We start from the raw sequence: 20256 nt of genomic DNA, 5'->3' as shown, positions 1-20256 counted from the left end.
GCCTAAATGCCAGAAATCATAGGTGAAAACTGGTTAAACAATCAAATCAACGTCAAAGCCGAATATACATACATATGTATATGACGCCAAGGAAATGCCAGCGGCTGGTTGGGAAGTTATGCGTCAGCCACTTTATAGTCTAGACCTTCTCGCTTTTGACTGCTACTTTTTCCGATCGATGCTGAGCGTCCTCTCTGGGTTAGGGTTCACACCAGAAGAGGTATCTAAAATTGCTGTAAATGGTTCTTAGCCACCATGCTGGCGTAGTTTCTTTGGGATGGACTCCACAAGTTATCTCAAAGTTGTGAAAATGTTATAGCTAGCTTCAGATGGGCAATACTTCGAATAATAATATTGTACATCGTTCAATTTTTGACAAAAGCAATGCACGAATATAGCACTAAAGTCATGAATTTCGATGATAAATGAACGCCAGCGGCACCTGTCGGCTTAAACCTCTTCCTGTGTTCAAAATATAAGCTGCTGTTGAAAATTATTAGTTTTTAGAATAAATATTGTCGCTCGCACCTCCATATATGTATGTATGTATGTCTTTAGCATCATCAACATTTCTTTTCTCAAATATTAATTACGAAGCTTTTTGTTTGAAATCTAATCGAGATTTCCGAGCACAAATAAATCAATTCTGGGAATAATAAAACAATGAATGTGCCACCCAACTGTTGCACATATGTAACTAGAAACATTTATGAATAAACATACATACATACATGCATATGTACATAAGGCGTTTGTATGGATCTTAAGTGGCAACAGCTGCGCTTTAATTCAAACGAAAAACACTCTGCATTGTTTTATGTATTTTTGTATTCATATATGTATGTACATATGTATATAAATACGATGAAGCCATAGTGATACGGCGAAAAATTTTATTGCTGACAATGCTATCGAAGAAGCCACCGAAATACTACTCGGAAATCGCTTGGACTTGATTGAATGAAATCAAATACAAATATCTTCATATATGTACATACTTATGTACATATATGAGCAGTAAAATAGACAACAAATACAACAAAGACTACACCTCGAACGCCTACACAAGCTCACAGCGCGCAGTGTCAATGCCAATGCCGCATCATCAGCATCAACGTCAGCTCACCAAGATCGGGACTATAAAGTGCATGAATTAATTACACGCATACACACAGCCATATACATACATATGTACATACATACAGATGAGTGTGTCTGCTTACAGTTATTGAATGTGCAATCCGAGCGGCGGAGATGCCGCACGTTCGATGTGGCTTCTCTAGAATTCAGCTGCTTGAGGAGCATAAAATGCATTTGGAGGAGATTAATGGCATGCCGTGCGACACATACACACTCACACAGGCACGCACGTGTTGGAGTGCATATTTCAAATAAATATTTTCTCGAGTATTTTGTGCATTCGTCTGCTGCGTTTTTATTTTCATTGTAATTTCTTCAAATTTTTTTGGCGCACGCCACAATCTCGCTCCCAGACAGACAGACAGTGTGTGCATCTCTTTGTGTTGTCTGCGTGCTAACATGCCACACACTTGCCTTGATGGGTGAGGTGCAAGGGCAGCGTTTGTAGAGCAGCTGGCGTACATACTTAAAAATCTCCAAATACAAAAACAATGTGCAACCAATTCATTGACAGCGACGCACAGTGGGATTGTAGTAAGGAAAAAATAAGCAATTTGTTTTTTAATTTTTTCTCTTTTTGAAAACATTTTTATACGAAAGTATTAATTATAAATTTCCAACAAGTTGACTATTTGTACAAATTGGAAGGTTTCGAGAGCCAAAAAATATTTTATTCAACTTAAAGTGTTAGATTTACAAGGAAGGAAAAAAGTTAATTTCGGCTGCATCGAAGCTATAATACCCTTCATAGGTGCATATCTAATAGCTTAAAAAGATAATAAAGGTATTTTTATCTTGATTTTGATCGACCAATTTTTTTCTGGATGAATGAAGTCTTTGTTCCTTGGCCATTAAATGAGAATATTTTTACTAGTTTCCGAAAATGACAAAATATAGGAGAGTCCTCTCCAGAACAAATTTCGTGTTCGGTGTTAAAATTAAATTTTCGATACATCTTTATGTTCTTCAGAACATTTGATGAAAATCCCATCTAGACGGATATCTTTCGCATCTCTTCTTCTTCTTTGGCACTACAACCGTGGGTCGGGGTGGGTCGAGAGTACGAAACTTCGCCTGTCTCCTCTATCCGTTTGCAAGGTCACGCCAGTTCCACATCCCAAGTGCAGACAGATCGCTATGCACTTGGTCCTCCCATTGGACGCGTGGGCGCGCTTCCTTCCGTTGTCCATCAATGAGTCTCGACCCAAAGTAGCTTTTCACTGGAGTATCATCTTTCATGCGAACGACAAAGCCTAACCAGCGCATTCCTTCAATTTGTATGCACCTATCTCCATCAATGTCGCCGTATAACTCAAATAGTTCGTGGTTCAATCTTCTTCGATACTCATCGCTTACGGGGACGGTTCTAAAATTCTTCCGAGAGCAGTTCTCCCTAATGCTCCAAAAGCTTTCTCATCTCGGGTCGTCACCGTCCATGTCTTTGTGTCGTTTAATAAGACAGGAATACTGGGAGACTTATAAAGTGTATTTTTTATTTGTCGTGAAAGGGAACTCCTTCTCAAATGTCTACCGATCCCAAAGTAGTACTTGTTGGCAGGTGTTATTCCGCATTTGATCTGCAGGCTTATATTATTGGTGGAATTTATGCTGGTTCTGAGATATATAAAGTCCCAACTTTCTCAAATTTACAGCTGCCAACAGAGACGTAGTTCCTAAGACGCGAAGAATCTTTGTATGGCCTATAGCCTTCGTCTCGCCCTCGTTCACCACAAAACCAACCTCTTGTTCTGTACTTAGTTCGCCATAGAATGATCCACCAGTTTTTGATCTGACCAAAAATCGAAATTTGGCAAACCAAAAACGAGAAAATTGTTGGGTAAAACCAATCTTTTTGAAAACGTCGTGTTTTCACAATTTTTGATTTTTTTAACCGTAGTTCATTGTATGGACAATATCTTTTTGTTGAGTACTTTTTTTTGGATATCATCAGCGGAGAAGGTCGGTATGAGAATTCAGTTTCGATTAATACAGCAACGTATTTAATTTCTAAAAACCTAATATTCTAGGCTGCCATACTAGGTGCACCCCTTAAATACACATAAAAATCGTTAAAAGAAATCTTCCAAAAATGTATTATTATTGGACCCACCCTTCAATGCATTTTAGGAAAAAGTATATAATGATAAGCAAATATGCTTCGAACTTCGTCTTGTCCTTCCAATCCTACAAATTTTTACAAATATTTATATGAGTTTGTCCCACTATGCGACATCCTCAACAGCACCCTGAAGATTATTTTCCACTATTATTTTTTTTTGTTTTTGCCTTCTCTCAACTTTAATCTGGAGACATTTGCGCTTTATTGTTTTTATTGCGCTCCTACCGCGTCTCCATGTGCCTGTGTATGAGTGCTGGATTTAAATCCCTACAAATACAACAAATCCAAGATTTTGAGTTGCTTTAAGAAGCAGATGTTTGTACATCTTTCGTTTCGCAAGCCAACATTACAACAAAAACTGCGCAGATGTAGTCGAAAATATGGGACAGACGGTTGAGTGAGAGTATTCGATTTTTGTGTAGTGGTTAACTGTAGAAAAATTTATTGCTGATTTATGTACACGCTTACATACTTCTACAATTTTGAATTCTGTAATAATTTTTTTACAGTCATGCAATTTTTTGCAAGCCATTGTGTCATATAATCCATTTATTTTGATACCGATAGCTTTTTCTGTTCGAATTCATAATAATTCATGCGAAATTTCGTGAAGACATCTTGTCAAATAAAAAAGTTTTCCATCTAAAGACTTAACTTTGATCGGTAAGTACGTATGGCAACTATATTATATATTCTATCTGTGCAAAATTTCATATCCATATCTCAAAAACTGATGAACTAATTCGTTTATATACAAACGGAAAGATGGGCAGGGATAAATCGACACAGCTTGTGACTGTGATCATCCCTATATATACTTTATACGATCTATGACATTTGCTTCTGTGTGTTTCAAACTCTGTGACAAGCTTAATTTACCCGGTTCGGGATATAAGAGAAGAAGTTATAATCTCAGCTATTGGAATTTCATGACTTTTAGTTTTAGTACTCCATATTTAGATAAGTCTTTCTGCCATTTTAACTAACGCGTCAATTGAAATGTCGTCGGCCTATCATAGTAAATTTTTTTTTTTGGCAAAATTCGTTATTTTTTTCAGCGGTGATACACTGATTATAGTGAGCGTCCCACTTTTCGATACCATCTTTTTAGTACAATTGGGCCTTTTCTTCAGTTTCGGCGATCACCTCTTCATTTGACGAAAATTTCTTCCCAGCGAGCATTTTTTTGAGACCTGAGAACAGAAAATAATCGCTTGAGACCTGATCTGGAGAATACGGTGCACGTGGAAACAACTCGAAGCCCAATTCATGGATTTTTGCCATTGTTTTCACTGCCTTGTGACACGGTGTTTTGCCTTGGTGAAACAGCACTTTCGTTTTTTTCAAATGCGGCCGTTTTTTGGCGATTTCGTCCTTCAAAAGGTCCAATAACGCTATTTAGTATTCGCTGTTAATGGTCTTGCCTTTTTAAGGTAGGCCTTATAAACTATTCCATGCACATGCCGAAGTACAGACTACATAACCTTGCCAGCCGACTGCTGGCTGACGGATGACTTCGGAGTAAAATGATGGAGCCATGTTTCATCCATTGCCACATATCGATGCAAAAATTTGCTTTTATTACGCTAAAGGAGGGATAAGGTTTTAAAGGCAAAATTCATTCCATATCAAAGCAACAACAAGGTTATCTAATTTTAATACAAAAGAGTGAAGTAAATACTTATTTCTAATCACTCCTCCTTTTTATTTTTACTCAACTCGATTAAGCTTTTACTCGTATTGCAGTATTATAAACGTAGCTTGTTCTATTCGCCCTGCACCAACTTTCAGTGAATTTAAAATTAGTGAACAAACTGGTTAATAAAAATATAAATAATATCCTTTCTTCTCCTTCATATTGATAACACTATCAAATTCAAATTATTTTTAAAGCATTAAAAATTCGACAAGAAATAGTTAATGCCTTTGACTATTAAAAATACTTTGTTGAAAATATTTATTCCTGAAAAAAACCAAAGAAAAAGTGTTTGAGGCACAGAAACACTGCAGCATTCCTTTATGGTCCTTTATAGTCCGTATTGTCTGTTTGTTCATATGTCTTTCTTGGCAGCTGCATCCTTAATACGAAGGAAAATATAAAAGGAAATTACTTACAGCAAGAAGCAACAGATTACCGATAGGACATGTTGCACAGCAGCTGTTATCAGCTGTCCTATTACATATGTATGTATGTATGTACCATATGTCCGAAAGAGGACATAGGGTCATGCTGAGCAATACTGTGGCACCTATAGTACATTTAGTAAAAGACGTGTTGTACAAGTAATACATGCGGAATTATGTAGATATGTATGTACGCCAGAGATGAGTTCACAACTGAGTGACAAAAAATTCAAGGACCAAATATTAATTACAATTAAAAAATCGAGGAAAATAAAATAAAATATATTAATTAAAATAAAATAATGAATAATGAAAAAATAAATTAAATAAAACAAAATAAATTAAAAGAATTAAAATAAAATAAAGAAAAAATTTATTAAATTAAAAACTTAAAATAAATTGAAATGAAAAAAAGAGAAAAATAAAAACTTTCAAAAAAATAATAAAACAGACATAAAAAATTGTATATACAATTAAATAGCAAATACTAAATAAATTTAAAATATAACATAAAGTACAATAAATTTGAATTTATATAAAAACAACTGAATCAATGAATAAATGAAGAAAGTAAAATTGGTAAAAAAAATAATTAATATATAAATTATCCCAAAAAGAATGAAAATATATTATAATAAAATAAAGCAAAGTAAAATAAAATAAAAATAAAAAAAATTAAATTAAATGAAATGAATAATAATAAAAAATAAAAATAATATATTATATTAAATACTAAATAAATTTAAAATATTAAGTAAAATAAAATAAATTAAAATTTTCTTAAATAAAAAAACTAATTCAATTTATATATTCAGAAAGTAAAATTACCAAAAAATAATAATAAATATAAAAATGTAATAAATAATAAAATTAAATGATCTTAAAATAAAAATTAACAAATTTTAAAAATAGATAATTTAATAAAAAAATTAAATAAAAATTTCATTAAATCTAAAAATTATTTTTAAATTTCTGGAGAAAAAAAATTAAAAAAAAATATATTTATTCTCCCCCTTGTGGCGCTTGTTTCCAGTAAGTAAGTCCAAACTAATAATGTTATGAACTTCCTGATAAAAGCGTGTCGCACAACAAAACTTAATAAATTATACATAAAAATGACACAGTCGACCCAAACATGTCCCGTTATATTATTACAAAAACAATCAAAACATTAATTTTATTGTTATGGATTTCCTTTATGGCATACTTTCCCACTTTAATGAGCTCTTAGTACATCATATTTTGCTGCTCATCTTCTACATTTTCAATTTTTGATTCTTAAAATCACCCTTCATGCATATGTACATATCTATGTATGTGAATGTATCTGTATGTATGTATGCTTTTAGCTCACTCAAGTCGGCAATATAATATTTAGGGTGCCTCTTTGGCAGTAGTGCGATATATGGCAAGTTTGAGTAAATTTTAATTAATGCTTTGCAGCATTAAGGAGGTGCATTAGCTTTATGGTATATGTGAAAAGAGTGATAATAATGGGAACATTTTAATTTCGTATTGTTTTTCTAACTTCCGAAGTAAATTCAATATTTTTTGTGCGATTCAACTCTGGTGTTATAATGATTTACTGTTATCATGTGGCTCCCGAGGAATAGAAATCTCACACGTCTTTTCCTCTAATTCCCAGAGAGTGACCTTCAACGCCTTCAGCGAATTTTGTTTTATCTCCTCGATCGTTTGGAAAGGGGTTGCACCAAGCGACAATTTCAGTTTGGGGAACAAGAAAAAATCACACGGAACCAAATCTGGTGAATACGGTGGTTGAACGCTGGTATTCATTGTGTTTTTGGCTTTAAATTCGGTAATAATCATGGCTCGATACGGTGGAGCATTATCATCGTGAAAAATCCATAAGGTATTCTTCCACAACGACCGTTTTCGACAGATGTTCTCACGCAAACGACTCAATACGGCCAAATAAAACTCTTTATTGACCGTCTGTCCTTCCGGAACAAATTCTTGATGTACCAAATCATGAATATCGAAAAGAACAAAGAACATCCTTTGATTTTTGACCGGTCTTTGTCGTGGTTCTTTGGTTTCGGTTCATTTTTTCTCTCCATTCCGGTTATTCAGCTTTATCGGAGCGAGTCGAGCAAGAACGTGTTACATGCCCAAAATATCCACGAAAATTATTCCAACGGACTCGCAAGAGATATCGAGCTCTATTTTCAATTTTTAAGCACCATATTCTTCACTTTTTTAATATTTTCATGAGTTGAAGAGGTCGAAGGTCGTCCAGAACAAGGCATATCTTCGAAAATCTCTCACTAGAACAACTTTTGCTCCCATTTTCCAACTTTTTAACTTCACAAATTCATAAACGACTCACAGTTCGAAAAACTTAAGCACCACCCTAATATATGTATAAGAACACCATAAGCATGTATTTGTACCGAAAAAACACTCACTCAACCACAAAAAATAAAATAACTCAAAAGATGCGCCGTCTTGCCGACATTGCAGCTGTTGCTTATTGGCGCTGCATGCCATGCGGCTGCGGCTACCAAAGAATGACAGAGGGACCGACCGATCGACCCAGCGCACGGCCACCAAATGTGTGTTCTTTGCTACTACAAGCATGCATGTATGGGTGTGTGTGATACTTTTGTTGCATTTCAGTTGCTGCCTGCCGTTTTGATGTTGTTGCTGTTATGATTGCTGTTGTTGTTGGTGGCGGCGGCAATGGTTCATTTCGAAACAATAAGCCTCAACGAAACGAATCGGGTTCAAAAAGTAAACGAAATATATTTATATATGTACATATGTATGTATGTTTTATGTATATTCATGTGTCTATGTATGTGTTTGTACATGTGCATGCCTTTGGCTTTTGGCTGACTGTTAGTAAATGAGTCAGTTGCATTTTAAACACCGGTCGGGGTGTACGCATACGCCGGTCACAGCGCGCTTTATCACTTCATTCAAACGAATTTGTGGACTGTGTGTGGTTTTTTAGAAGTTAACATATTATACATGTATTTACTTATACATATTTATTATTTATATAAGTGGAGTCATCAAAGGGAGCGAAAATAATTAAAAAAAAGTGTAATAACAAAAAAATCAAATTAACGGAAGAATTTTAAAAATAGTTAGCTTATATACTTTTAAATACATATACATATGTATATCTACACACATAGTAGATATACATATTTACATAAATGAAGATGCGCTCTAATTGCAAGGAAATTGCCAAACAGTTAACTCTCACCTTTCTCCCTTCAACCTCTCTAATTGTTAATTAGCTAATACCGTTATTAACAATTACAAAACAAATTAAATACATCTGCAGCAGAGCTTTATAAGTTTAATGTGTGTCGGCAGCCGTTTTCTGCAGCTCCAAATGCTCTTTGGTGGCAAAGTGCAAGTGAGCTCCGCGCCAAAGCGAATTAAATGTGAAGAAGTGTGGTGAAGAGAGTGCAAAAAATTTAACCTTAGCCATTTAAAGTGGCAGAGTGTGCAAAAACAAAAATTTACAACAACCAAACCTTACACCAAAAAAATACAACAACAAAAACATTTATACAACAACTCAGGAATTACAACAACAAAAATTGCAACAAAAATACAACAACAAAACTTACAACTATAAAAACTTGCAGCAAAAATTTACAACAACAACACAAATTTACAACAATAACAATACAACTACAAAAAATTGCAACAACAACAATACAACTGCAAAAAGTATCTGCAACAAAAAATAACAACAACAACTAAAATAAAAATTTTACACCAACCAACAAACTGCTTCTGCTTGAGCCAGTGCGCATCTACATACATACAAAGGTACGTAGATATCCTCCAAAAGCCCCCTACCCCTAGGGCCACGGTCATTGTCAAATGCAGCTGCGCGAATCGCATGTCAGCTGTTGCTTTGCCATGGTCAGCCAGAGGTCAACAACTAAAACTGCTGCTGCAACAGTTGCAGAAATGCACATCGCACCGGAAACAGTTAAGGGAATGGAAATACGGCCAAAGAGTGCTACAGCTACAACAAATAAAACAACAAAAACCAAAACAGCGACAAGTTGGTTGTGCCGAGCGCACACTTTGCAAAGGCGGTAAGTTTAGCGAGTGCGTGCGTGTTTGTGTGTGTATGTATGTGTGTAGGGAAATCAACTTAAAGTGAAGGGGAGATAAGTTGACCGTCGCCGCGTTACACTTTTAAAGCTGGAATGTGGCTTCGGTTTTGTTTTCTTTATTTTTCTTGAATAAAAAGAGGATATTGCCACTTTGATGGTTCTATGCAGTTGTTGATATAATTATATATGACGCAAGGCTTTTGGAAGCGAGGTGCAAAAGAACATGCCAAAAGCGTTTAGTATATTCTTTTGCTGCATGAATTGCGGTTAAAGTGAATTTTTATTGGCGTAAAATGCCAAAAAAAATTAAAATTGGAATTAAGAGGTTGATAAATTAAAAATATATAAAAAATTTATAAATTAAATCAACGTGAAAATATATATCTTAAAAAATTAAATGAAATTAAAAAATATTATATTAAAACTTGAGTTGGAACTTGTTGAAACTCGACGAATTTAATTTATTTTGAGTTCTTCGAGATTTTTTACTTCACGTTTTCACTTTTGAAGCATTTTTGTTCAAACTCTTCGTATTCCGGAGTTTTTCTTAATGGTCTATGTCAAAGAAAGGCTAATCGATTTTGTGTGCGGCTTTTTGTATGACTGAGATACAATCAAAAGTAGAAAGACCGAACTAAATTTCGGCGCTATAAAAAATTTCTAATAACTATGGAATCATTAAAAATGTTGCAGAATTGGTTTGGGGAGTCTACTTTATCTCAAACACAAGTATTTAAGTGACACAAAGCATTCAGTAAAGGTCGTGAAGTCATCAAAAAGTGTATCAAGCGAGTCATCCATCACTGTTAATGACGAACGATAACATCGAAAAAGTTAAAGAAGCAGTGCTTAAAAGTCATCCTGTTGACAATAATGAGATAGCAGAGGATCTCAACAACACTTATGGATCGACTCAGCACATTAAAAAATGAGCCGAAACCGTAAAATACAAAATTTACTGAAACCGTAAATATCAAAATTCGCTGAAACTCCTCCTGAGGCTCATATAAAGTACCATACATGGATAATTGGACAAGTGTAGTCATACTTGTAGCGGGATATTTTGCAGACGATAACTAAAATTTTTATTCAAATACATGAACACTTTATTTATTTTTTTGTTGTCAGTCCGGGTCAAATTTGATCAGATGTTGTATATAATTTTTTTTTTTTTTTTGGTAATTTCAAAAAGTCCTCAAGTTTGATATTTTCTTTTCATTTAGTACTCTAAGTGGCAAATTTTGATATTTATGCTCTCAATAGAATTTTAGACCAATTTTAATAGTTTTATCAGATGAGAGTATATAAATATCCCTACATGTGCCGATATTTATAAATTTCGTACAAGTTAGTGGTAGCTAATACTCTCTTCTGCAGTAAAATAATGCATGTATAATTCTTTTAAGACTGTATATACAACTCTTTATGAGAACTTTATATCTATTTAGTGGAATTTTCAATAATTCGAGTCCTTAAAGTTGAGACGGCCGCCTCTACCTTAACTCATTATTTTTCATAAGTACATTTTGATCATTCAGCTCTTACAAATTGGACTTTAAATATAACATTTCTAAGAAAAGTCAATTACACAGGAAAATTCAGCATTCAAGATCATAAAAAATTGATCAATTTAATGAAATATAGCGAGCTTTTATACTGTGGTGGTCAAAACCCAATTTAGATAAAGCTGTATTTTACCCACTCTACTCCTTAATTGTCGTTCAATTGGAAAATTTGATTTTGAGATTTTTAACAACTCAAAAGAAGCTTCGAAACTTGAAAAACTAAATTATTATTAAAATTCTTACTAATTTTTTTGATAACATATTCGATTTCTCTAAAAATTTGTTTCCAAAAAGATTTTTTCAATAAATTGGCCTTATGTTAATGAAATTGTCAACATTATCTACCCTTAGAACCTCACTTACCAAACTAATTCTAGGCTCAAATACGAGGCTTTGTGAATTTCAGCGAATTTTATAACAGTATTTTCTATGACATTTTGCTTCAAAAATTTATAGAAAGTGCCATTGTAAATATATAGTACATACTTACATATATGATCAACTAAAATGCAAAATAACGTAACATCAATTTTCATAAGTTCACAGGCGTAGGAAAAACGATATAATAGAAACCACTCATTTTGAAACAAAATTTGAGTTTTGGTTATATATTGGTTATAAAATGGTTACATATTGGTTATATTTGATAGCGGAAGCTGAAAATTTTATGCTACATACTATGTAATATGATGTAGTGAATCGTAAGCATTGAAAAACTCAATTTCGATTCTTTTGATGACATGTTGTTTTGAATTTTTTTGTATAAAAGCCTAAATTTATGTAAAGTAATAAATTTCGTCAATCGTTTTTTATAATCTTTCGCAATATTAATTGCTTGTCTTTGGATTAAGAACATCATTTTAGATACATTTCAAGTACAACAGCTGAGCTGAGGGGCTTTAAAGACAAACAGACCAGCATACATACATATGTACATATGTATATAAATTATTAATTAATTAAGCAGAAAACGGATTTATCACTTAAAGTGAAAGCCCCAACGATGAAAGAAGCCACAAAAGAATAAAATGTTACACATTTACTCACATAAATGTATTTATTTGTATATACATATATGTATACTATATGCCTACATAAATGAGTAAGAATGCATATTTTCACTCTCCGAAACTACGAAGAAATTTTAGTTGAGTCACTTTCTTATTCTTTGAATGACCAAATGAAAGTAATACAAATTGTCACGTCGTTTTGTCATCAACTACCGTCGACGCTTACTTTCAAACACACATACAAACATATTGATGCACATAGCGTACCTACATATATGTAAGTATATACTATAAATGCATTAAGGGAGTTTGGAGCCAAATAGTAGCCATCGAAAACTTATAGTCGACAGCTCGTGCACGTGACGAGAAACTGTGATTGCAACAACAGCTGACACTGTGAAAAATGCAGCAAATGTGCCACATGCATTCAGAAAATATTTAGATTTCGTTCCACACTTGAAATGCATTTGCATGACTTTGAAATGCTTTCTAAAAGCAAAAAGAAAACAATCAACTCACCCTTAAACTTGTGAACACACCTACATATGTAATATTAACAGCTGGACGTTATAAAAGAGAAAGCCACCCTGTATGTACATATGTATGTGTATAATATTCTCTGTTGATAATTTTCTCTTATATCAGACCATCAAATCGCTTTGTCGTGCTAACAGTTAATCAATCTTGCTTCTAGAAATCATACTGATCAAGTTATATGCTATCTCTTTCTTGCATGCATAGGTATTTTAATTAGTGTTGTTTGGTGTGGCCGCACCCTTAAAGAGTGGAGGAAATTTTCAAAATATTGAGATGGTTTTCGAACTTCAAAGATAAGCATAAATTAGCTACAAAAAATTCTTCCAATTCTTCCAACCAAAGTGCCATATGCCCATCCTTTAGAATAAATAACATGAATTAAGCCTAAGCACGTAGTCAATCAAGATACTTCTTCTCCAGTATTTGTGAAATTAAGTATTTAAAGACTGTTAATTTGCTACATGCCGCAATTCTGTTCCATTGTAGAGATTAGTAAATCGCTTTTTGTTGCGCAATCCATAATCCATCCTCTTCATTTCACGCTGTTTATAGCAAAAAAGTATATATTCCGGTACTAGTCAGTTTTTGAGAAATCGATCTGAAATTTTAGGAACGACGTTTTCTCCTGAAGAAGCTTATCATTTGTCGGAACCGCCGATATCGTACTTCTATAGAATATAGCTGCCATACAAATTGACCAATTGAAATCCAGTCTTTGTACGGAAAACTTCTGTATTTGTAGAGATATTTTCACGAAATTTGGCGAGGACTATTTTCAAAGGTAAGGTTACAATCTCTGCAGATACTATTAATATCGGGTCACTATAGCATATAGCTGCCATACAAATTGACCAATCGAAATCCAGTCTTTGTATGGAAAACTTTTTTATTTGTAGATATATCTTCACGAAATTTGGAATGTGTTATTGCTAAAAGACAAGCTACAATCTCTGCAAATAATATTACCATCGCACCACTTTAGCATATAGCTGCCCTTCAAATTGAACTTTCCATATCAAGTTCTTGTATTGAAAACTTTATTATTTTAGAAGACATCTTCACGAAATTTGGCACAGATAATTCTCCAAGGTGACGCTACAATCTCCGAACATATTGTTCAGATCAGATCACTATAGCATATAGCTGCCATATAAACTGGCCAATCAAAATCGAGATAAACAACTTTTTATACCCTTCTAAGCTATAAGAAACGCACTTGTGAATGGTATTATAGCTATGCTGCAGCCAAAGTTAATGTTTCTTCTTGTTATTCTCTCGAAAAATAACTGCTTATTTGCCTTAATATGCAGCTGTTTGTTCAACAAGGACTGTATGCGCCAGCACCGCGATACACAGCGCCAAGCATACATAGAAACATACATATTTGCTAAATAAATATTGAATTAATTATTACGGTAATGCCACACCTATTGCAACACAAGCACGTAACACAAACAAATATTTCTACAAAATATGTATGTATGTGTAATTTGCGTTTCGTGGACTTTCCAATTCTCGGAAATTAGTCAAATCACAAACATTAAAAGGATAACCGCCGAGCAGCCTGTGCAACACGTTTATCGCCACATCTTCTTTTTTCTCTCATTAACGATTTTCACTTATTTGCTTTTGGTGCGCCGCCAACGCCGCCGCCTCACTTGTCAATGCAAACAGCAAATGTCCTTTGAACTGGCATGCCAACACGTAGGCATATTGCACCTACCAGCTACACACATACAATACATGTGTACATACATATATTTATATTGTGTTAGTATATAAGTGTGTGCTTATATATTTAGTGATATGCACCTTTCCGGATTATTCTCTCACTTCTCTCTGTTTGTTAAGCATTTTGTGCTGGATAGTTGCTTTGCTGCGTTTCCCACACTTACAATGCACACACACATAGGTATGTATGTGCACACGTACTCTTGTATATACATACATATGTATGTGTGGGTGCCGCAACAGTTTTGCATCTTTTTCCTATTTTCCCACCATTCTTCGTACATACCGAGAATCGGAAATTCCTCACTGCACTAATATTTACTTAGCCGCTTGTCCTGTCTTGGCGTTAACACGTAAGGAATGTTGGAATTCCTTTGTTCTCTGCTGCTGGCCTGCAAAAGGCTTGCGACAGCTGGAAATTGCGCACAAAGTAATATTGCTTGAGCACACAGTTTATACTGGTGATTTGCGCTAACTCATGTATGTGTGCAGAATTGTTGTTGCTTTTGTAAAAAATAATTTGTTTTCTAGTAAAAAATTCGTTTATTTTTTATATTTTGAAATTCAATATATTTTTGAGCGAAAGTGTATAATTTTTTTTGACATATATTATGACAAAAAAGTACCCGGAAATTCTTAATAAAACGCAAAGTATTTAATTAATCATCAATATTTATTTTTTCGCCTTCAAATCAATCCCCACCAGATGTAACACACTTATGCCAACGATTTTTTCAGTCCTGGAAAGAATTTTCATAAGCACTTTTTGGGATCACCTTCAGCGAGTTTTGTTTTATATCTGCGATCAACTGAAAACTGGGACTCGGGGCGGCTATTTCAGCAAGAAAATATCACACGCAGCCAAATATGGTGAATACGATGGTTGATCGATGGTATTCATTGCGTTTCTGGCTTAAATTTCGGATATTCTCAAACTCCTAAATTTATCTCTCATCGGCAGTTAAAATTCTCTCCATGAATGTGGGATTGGAATTCACACGTTGAAGAATGGTCAAAGTTACCTGTTCAAGGTCTACATATTCCTTATGTGGAGGTTTGAAATCTGTGATGTGAAATTTTAAATAAAACACAAAATATTTAATAATTCATCTATATGAGGCGGAGTCACCCTGTGCGTAGTGCAACTCTGACAAAGCTTTAAAATGCAACTCTAAAATAATTAATTATTTATGGGATGGCTTTCAGCTCTTTCAGTGGGCTTTGTTTTATCTCTTCGATCGACTGAAAACGGTTTTAGTTTGGAGAAAAAGCAAAAATCACAAAAAAAATCTGGTGAATACAATGATTGATCGGTGGTATTCATTGCGTTTTTTGGCTTTAAATTCGGTCAAAATCGTGGTTCGTTGCGATAGTGCATTATCATCGTGTAAAATTCATGAATTGTTCTTCCACAATTCCAGCTGTTTTCGACGAATGTTCTCACACAAACGTCTCAATACGGTCAAATAGAACTCCTTACTGACCGTCTGTCCCTTCGGAGCAAATTCATGATGCACCAAACCACAAATATCAAAAAAACAGTCAGCTTCTCTTTGAGGTTTGAGCGGCTTTGGCGTAGTTTTTTTTTGGTTTCGGCTCGTTTTTCCCCTCCATTCCGACGCTTGTTGACTAGTTTTTGCATGTCAAATTCATAAATCATATCTCATCGGCAGTTATAATGCTCTCCATGAATGTGGGATAGGAATCCACATGATCAAACGTGTCCAAAAAGACCTGTTTATACGATACCCTTTATGGAAAAGATACGGCTTTATCGGCACGAGTCGAGCAAGAAGCATTTCTTACCAAAATATTCACTAAAATCATTCAAACGGGATTGCGAGAGATGACGAGCTCTCTTGGCGTCTCTCTAACACCTTCATGACGATTTTCAAGAACCATATCCTTCATTTCTTTAATATTTTCATCAGTTGCAGACTTTCAAAGGTCGTCCAGAACAACGCATGACTTGAATGATCTCTCGATTGAAGGCTTTGTACCAGATTTTTATTGAGTAAAAATACTCAAAACTATCATTTTTAGAAAGAGCTATCCTTCCGAGATATTCCAAAATAACTCATATACATATATTTAAAGTAAATTATCATAAAATATTAAAGTTAGTACACACACAAACTTCCGAAATAATCCATACGCTTTTAAAATTAATTTCCGGCACATATTAGTCCTTCAAAAACAAGGCCCAGAAAAAATTCATACTCTTTCTAAAAAAATTTTTTTTTAACATAAAAATCTATTTCCATTCTCTTTTGCAACCCACAGTTAAATTAAAAAAAATTTATAACTTTCAGTCCGAGCAGTTTTTTTTTACTAAAATTTTTTTAATTTCAAATTTCATTATATTTAACCGTAAAAAATATTTCTTTATGACACAAATAAAAAAACATAAAGTTAATTCAACATTGCATTGTATAAAAGTTGTTGCAAGCTAATAACATCTACACTCTTGCGTTTCTTTCAATTAATTTATATTTTGTTACAAGCCTTCTCTCTCCAAAAATAAACACTGTGTAAGCCTCTTTCTTTGAAGCTTGTAAATATGTATGTGCCTTTAAATTTTATTGTCCACTTTATGGCATGCGAGTATGTATCTGTCTCTGCGCCGAAGGCAATTTACCGGAAGTTGTTTGGACTTTTTACGACTTGCGGCATTTACCCTTTAACCATAAAAGCTTAATACCCTGATGGAAAGCTTGTGCGGAAATATATGAGAAGAAGTTGGAGTGTGTAAAGGAAAGTGATTAATAAAGAATTGTGTAACTAAATTACATTCAATTCACTATAAAACAGCTAAAATAATATAGTATTAAAGATATAGGAATTTAATTAAAAAAAAAAAAACTTTTTTTAAATTTTTTTATAAAACGTTGGTTCAAAAAACTTTTAATTTTTTTTTTAATTATTGTTTAAAAACTTCGTTTAAACAAAAAAATTTTGTACGCCTAAACTTATTTTAATATAAAAAAAATCCAAAAAAAAATATTTAAAAAAAAACAAAAAGTTAATTTTTGCAAAATTCCCAAAACTGTTACGGAAAGCTCAACAAAAAAACTCCGTTTTCATTTAGTAATTTTCTTCGAAACCTTTTCCTACTGGGCACCTACATTTTCTGTGTGTATATTGTTGCGAGGTGTATGCAAATAATTCTTTACAGAATAATAACTATAAAATACAAATACCGTTGCAATAAGCTCTTTACGATGATTTAGCTAAGCAATTTTCAGGTTATAACTTTTATGGGCTTTTCATCAACCACGATATTTTATATCAACGCAATTTACTCTGTTGTGTTGGAGAATTAAATTTATCTACATTTATTTCAAATAAAAAAAAAAATATTTTAAAAAAATAAAAAAAAATAGTTTTTTTTTATTAAAAAATTAAAAATAAAAAAAAATTTTTTTCATAAAAAAAAAATCATAAGAAAAAAAAAAATTAAATTTATATAAAAAATTTAAAAAAATTAAATTTATATAAAATTTATTTATTTTTTTCCAAAAAAAGTAAAGTTTTTCAACCAAAATCTTATATAATATTAATTTTATATAATAGAAATTAAAACAAAAATAATTTTTGAAATTTTAAATTAAAACAAACTTTAACATAAGTTCAAATCATACAGTAAGGTACTTAGGCGGGTCGAGTACGTAAAAGATAACGCTTAAGTTCTTCGAAACGAGTACTTAACACAAAAACATTGGTTATTTAAGCGGCTTCGGTACATAATTGGGGAAGATTTAAGCGGGCTTTACTTTACTTGAGGTGTTTAAAATTCGTAAAGAAAATTATCTAAAAAAAAACCATAAATTTGGGGAAAAATTAAGAATGACAAGCCTACATTTGGGCGCCTAACTACACACTATAAAAATGAGAAGCATACATTTTGGCTTTTTGTTGTAAAAATACAAAATAGTGGCCTATATTTTGGCGCTTAGCGTTAAGTGTACCAAAATTTGTGGAAATGTACTGGTGAAAATGAGTTTTTTATCAAGTATATATGCGAAAAATTAATATAATATATATTTATAGAGGTATATATACAGTACTTAGATATATATATACAGTACATTCTCCCCTAAAATGTAAATTAGTAACATAACATAACTTTTCATAAAGTTACAGGAAAAGAAAATACACTATAGAAAGTTTTCTCATTGAAGCGAAATTTGAATTCTGGTTATAAATTGGTTATGTCTGATAGCAGAAGCCTAAGATTTTGTATTATAAATGTGTAATATAATGTAGTGAATCGTAATCAATTATAAAACTCTATTTCGAAAGTTTTTATGATATATTCTTTTTACAATTAGGATGACGATATGTAAAAAGTCCGTATAGTATATGTAAAGCCCCTTTGCCTGAACAGCCTACCAAATCAAAAACATTTTCTATGTGAACCCTTTTTGCCTATGCTTTAAGGATTATTTGCCGCATGAAATGCTGATTTCAAACTATTTTTGCTTATATTAAACCCTAAATCGTTACTGTTGCCTCGTGCCTCCAACTACAAACAGTGCAAGTTAAATATTTATAAGTGTGCTTATATGTTCATATGCATATTTCTTGCTAATGCTACCTCGAAAATCACCAAAATAATGCCAAATACCTCTGCTGTAAGCGTGTACCTAATGAAACAGAGCAATGTTTTCCACATTTTAATCTATTTTGTTGCAATCATTTTGAACCGTTTCTCTTTCCTCCTCTTTCCAGTTCACCCAAAGCCAAAAATCCCATTGCATTACCAACAGTTAATGATGTGAAAAGCAGTTATGCGCCGAATTTGGTAAGTTTTTTTATTTATTTTTTATTATTATTTCTTTAAGTGTATTTGCACGCAATTACCGCTGAGTTAATGCTTTTTTCAATAAAAAGCGTAATTAGCTGAATTCCACACTAAAAAGTGCAACATATTTGTATGCAAGAGTAGAAGTGAGTATGTTTTATTCACTCAAACTAGCACACACACACACATTTTGGCGCGCAAACGAAGAAAATTATTCAAGCGTTATGGCATTTAATTAAGAAATTCATAAATTTAATAGTTGTTGTAAAGTGGATATTTGTTTTTGTTGTAATGATTACATATGTAAATAGTTCAGTGCGTAACAACCTACTCACATATGCACTCGTATAAGCATACTTGAATTAAGTGGAATTTTGAGCGCTTTTCATGAACCCTGTAGGAAATATGAGCTGTAAAAAATTTAAATTTTTTATTGGAAGTGGATATTATGAAACTTTTTAGCTAAATGTAAGCGAGAAAGAAATATTTTAGCAAAATAATAATAATATTTTCGAATTAAGAGTGGTCTTAAAGTAAACCCGACATGTCAGTGAATGAAGTTTGTACTAAAAATATGTCAAAAAAATTTCCTTAAAATGTTTTCGGAACTAAAATTTCTTACCAAAAACATTTCTGACGTTTTCAAGGATAACGTATGTATCAACTCTATCATCAATTCATCTAAAAGTAGTCCACTCACAAAACCCTAGAAGTTAAAAAGTGTTTATAATTCCTAGAGGGCCAAATCTCTTCACAAGTGGACTTGTAAATAGTAAACAGATTGCTGCAAATTAAAATTAAGGTTATAGTAATACTATTTTTGTCTGTCCAAAAACAAACCAGTTGCTTATATAATAGGTTGTGAATTATATTGTAGTTGTTGTTGATTATATAGTAAGTTGTGGACTAAAAATAACTGCTTCTCTAATATAAATGATTCAAATATTTCTCAAACTGTATATTTTCCACTTATGTACTTCTAAGAAATTTAGCATTATAACACACTGAACCAAATGTTGGCTAAATCTGCCACTCAAGCCCTTAAGCTTAATAGATTATAGACATATTTTTAGATTTTCTCTTTAGATAAGTATGGGCATTATCGTATTTTCCATTT

At 32.9% G+C, this 20256-nt stretch overlaps 1 protein-coding gene across 1 annotated transcript in view; it reads left to right on the top strand.

Annotated features, from left to right (window-relative positions):
* Positions 1-20256, top strand: part of LOC126762443 (uncharacterized) — a 442132-nt gene that overhangs the window by 384079 nt on the left and 37797 nt on the right. The window contains exon 11 of the mRNA XM_050479175.1: positions 19067-19139. Within this exon, the coding sequence (XP_050335132.1) occupies positions 19067-19139 (73 nt within the window). The remainder of the gene's footprint in view (positions 1-19066; positions 19140-20256) is intronic.

Source organism: Bactrocera neohumeralis, chromosome 6 (assembly GCF_024586455.1).
Source record: "Bactrocera neohumeralis isolate Rockhampton chromosome 6, APGP_CSIRO_Bneo_wtdbg2-racon-allhic-juicebox.fasta_v2, whole genome shotgun sequence".
Taxonomy (NCBI): domain Eukaryota; kingdom Metazoa; phylum Arthropoda; class Insecta; order Diptera; family Tephritidae; genus Bactrocera; species Bactrocera neohumeralis.
The sequence above is the reverse complement of the archived record's forward strand: the minus strand, read 5'-3'. Positions and strand labels throughout refer to the sequence as shown.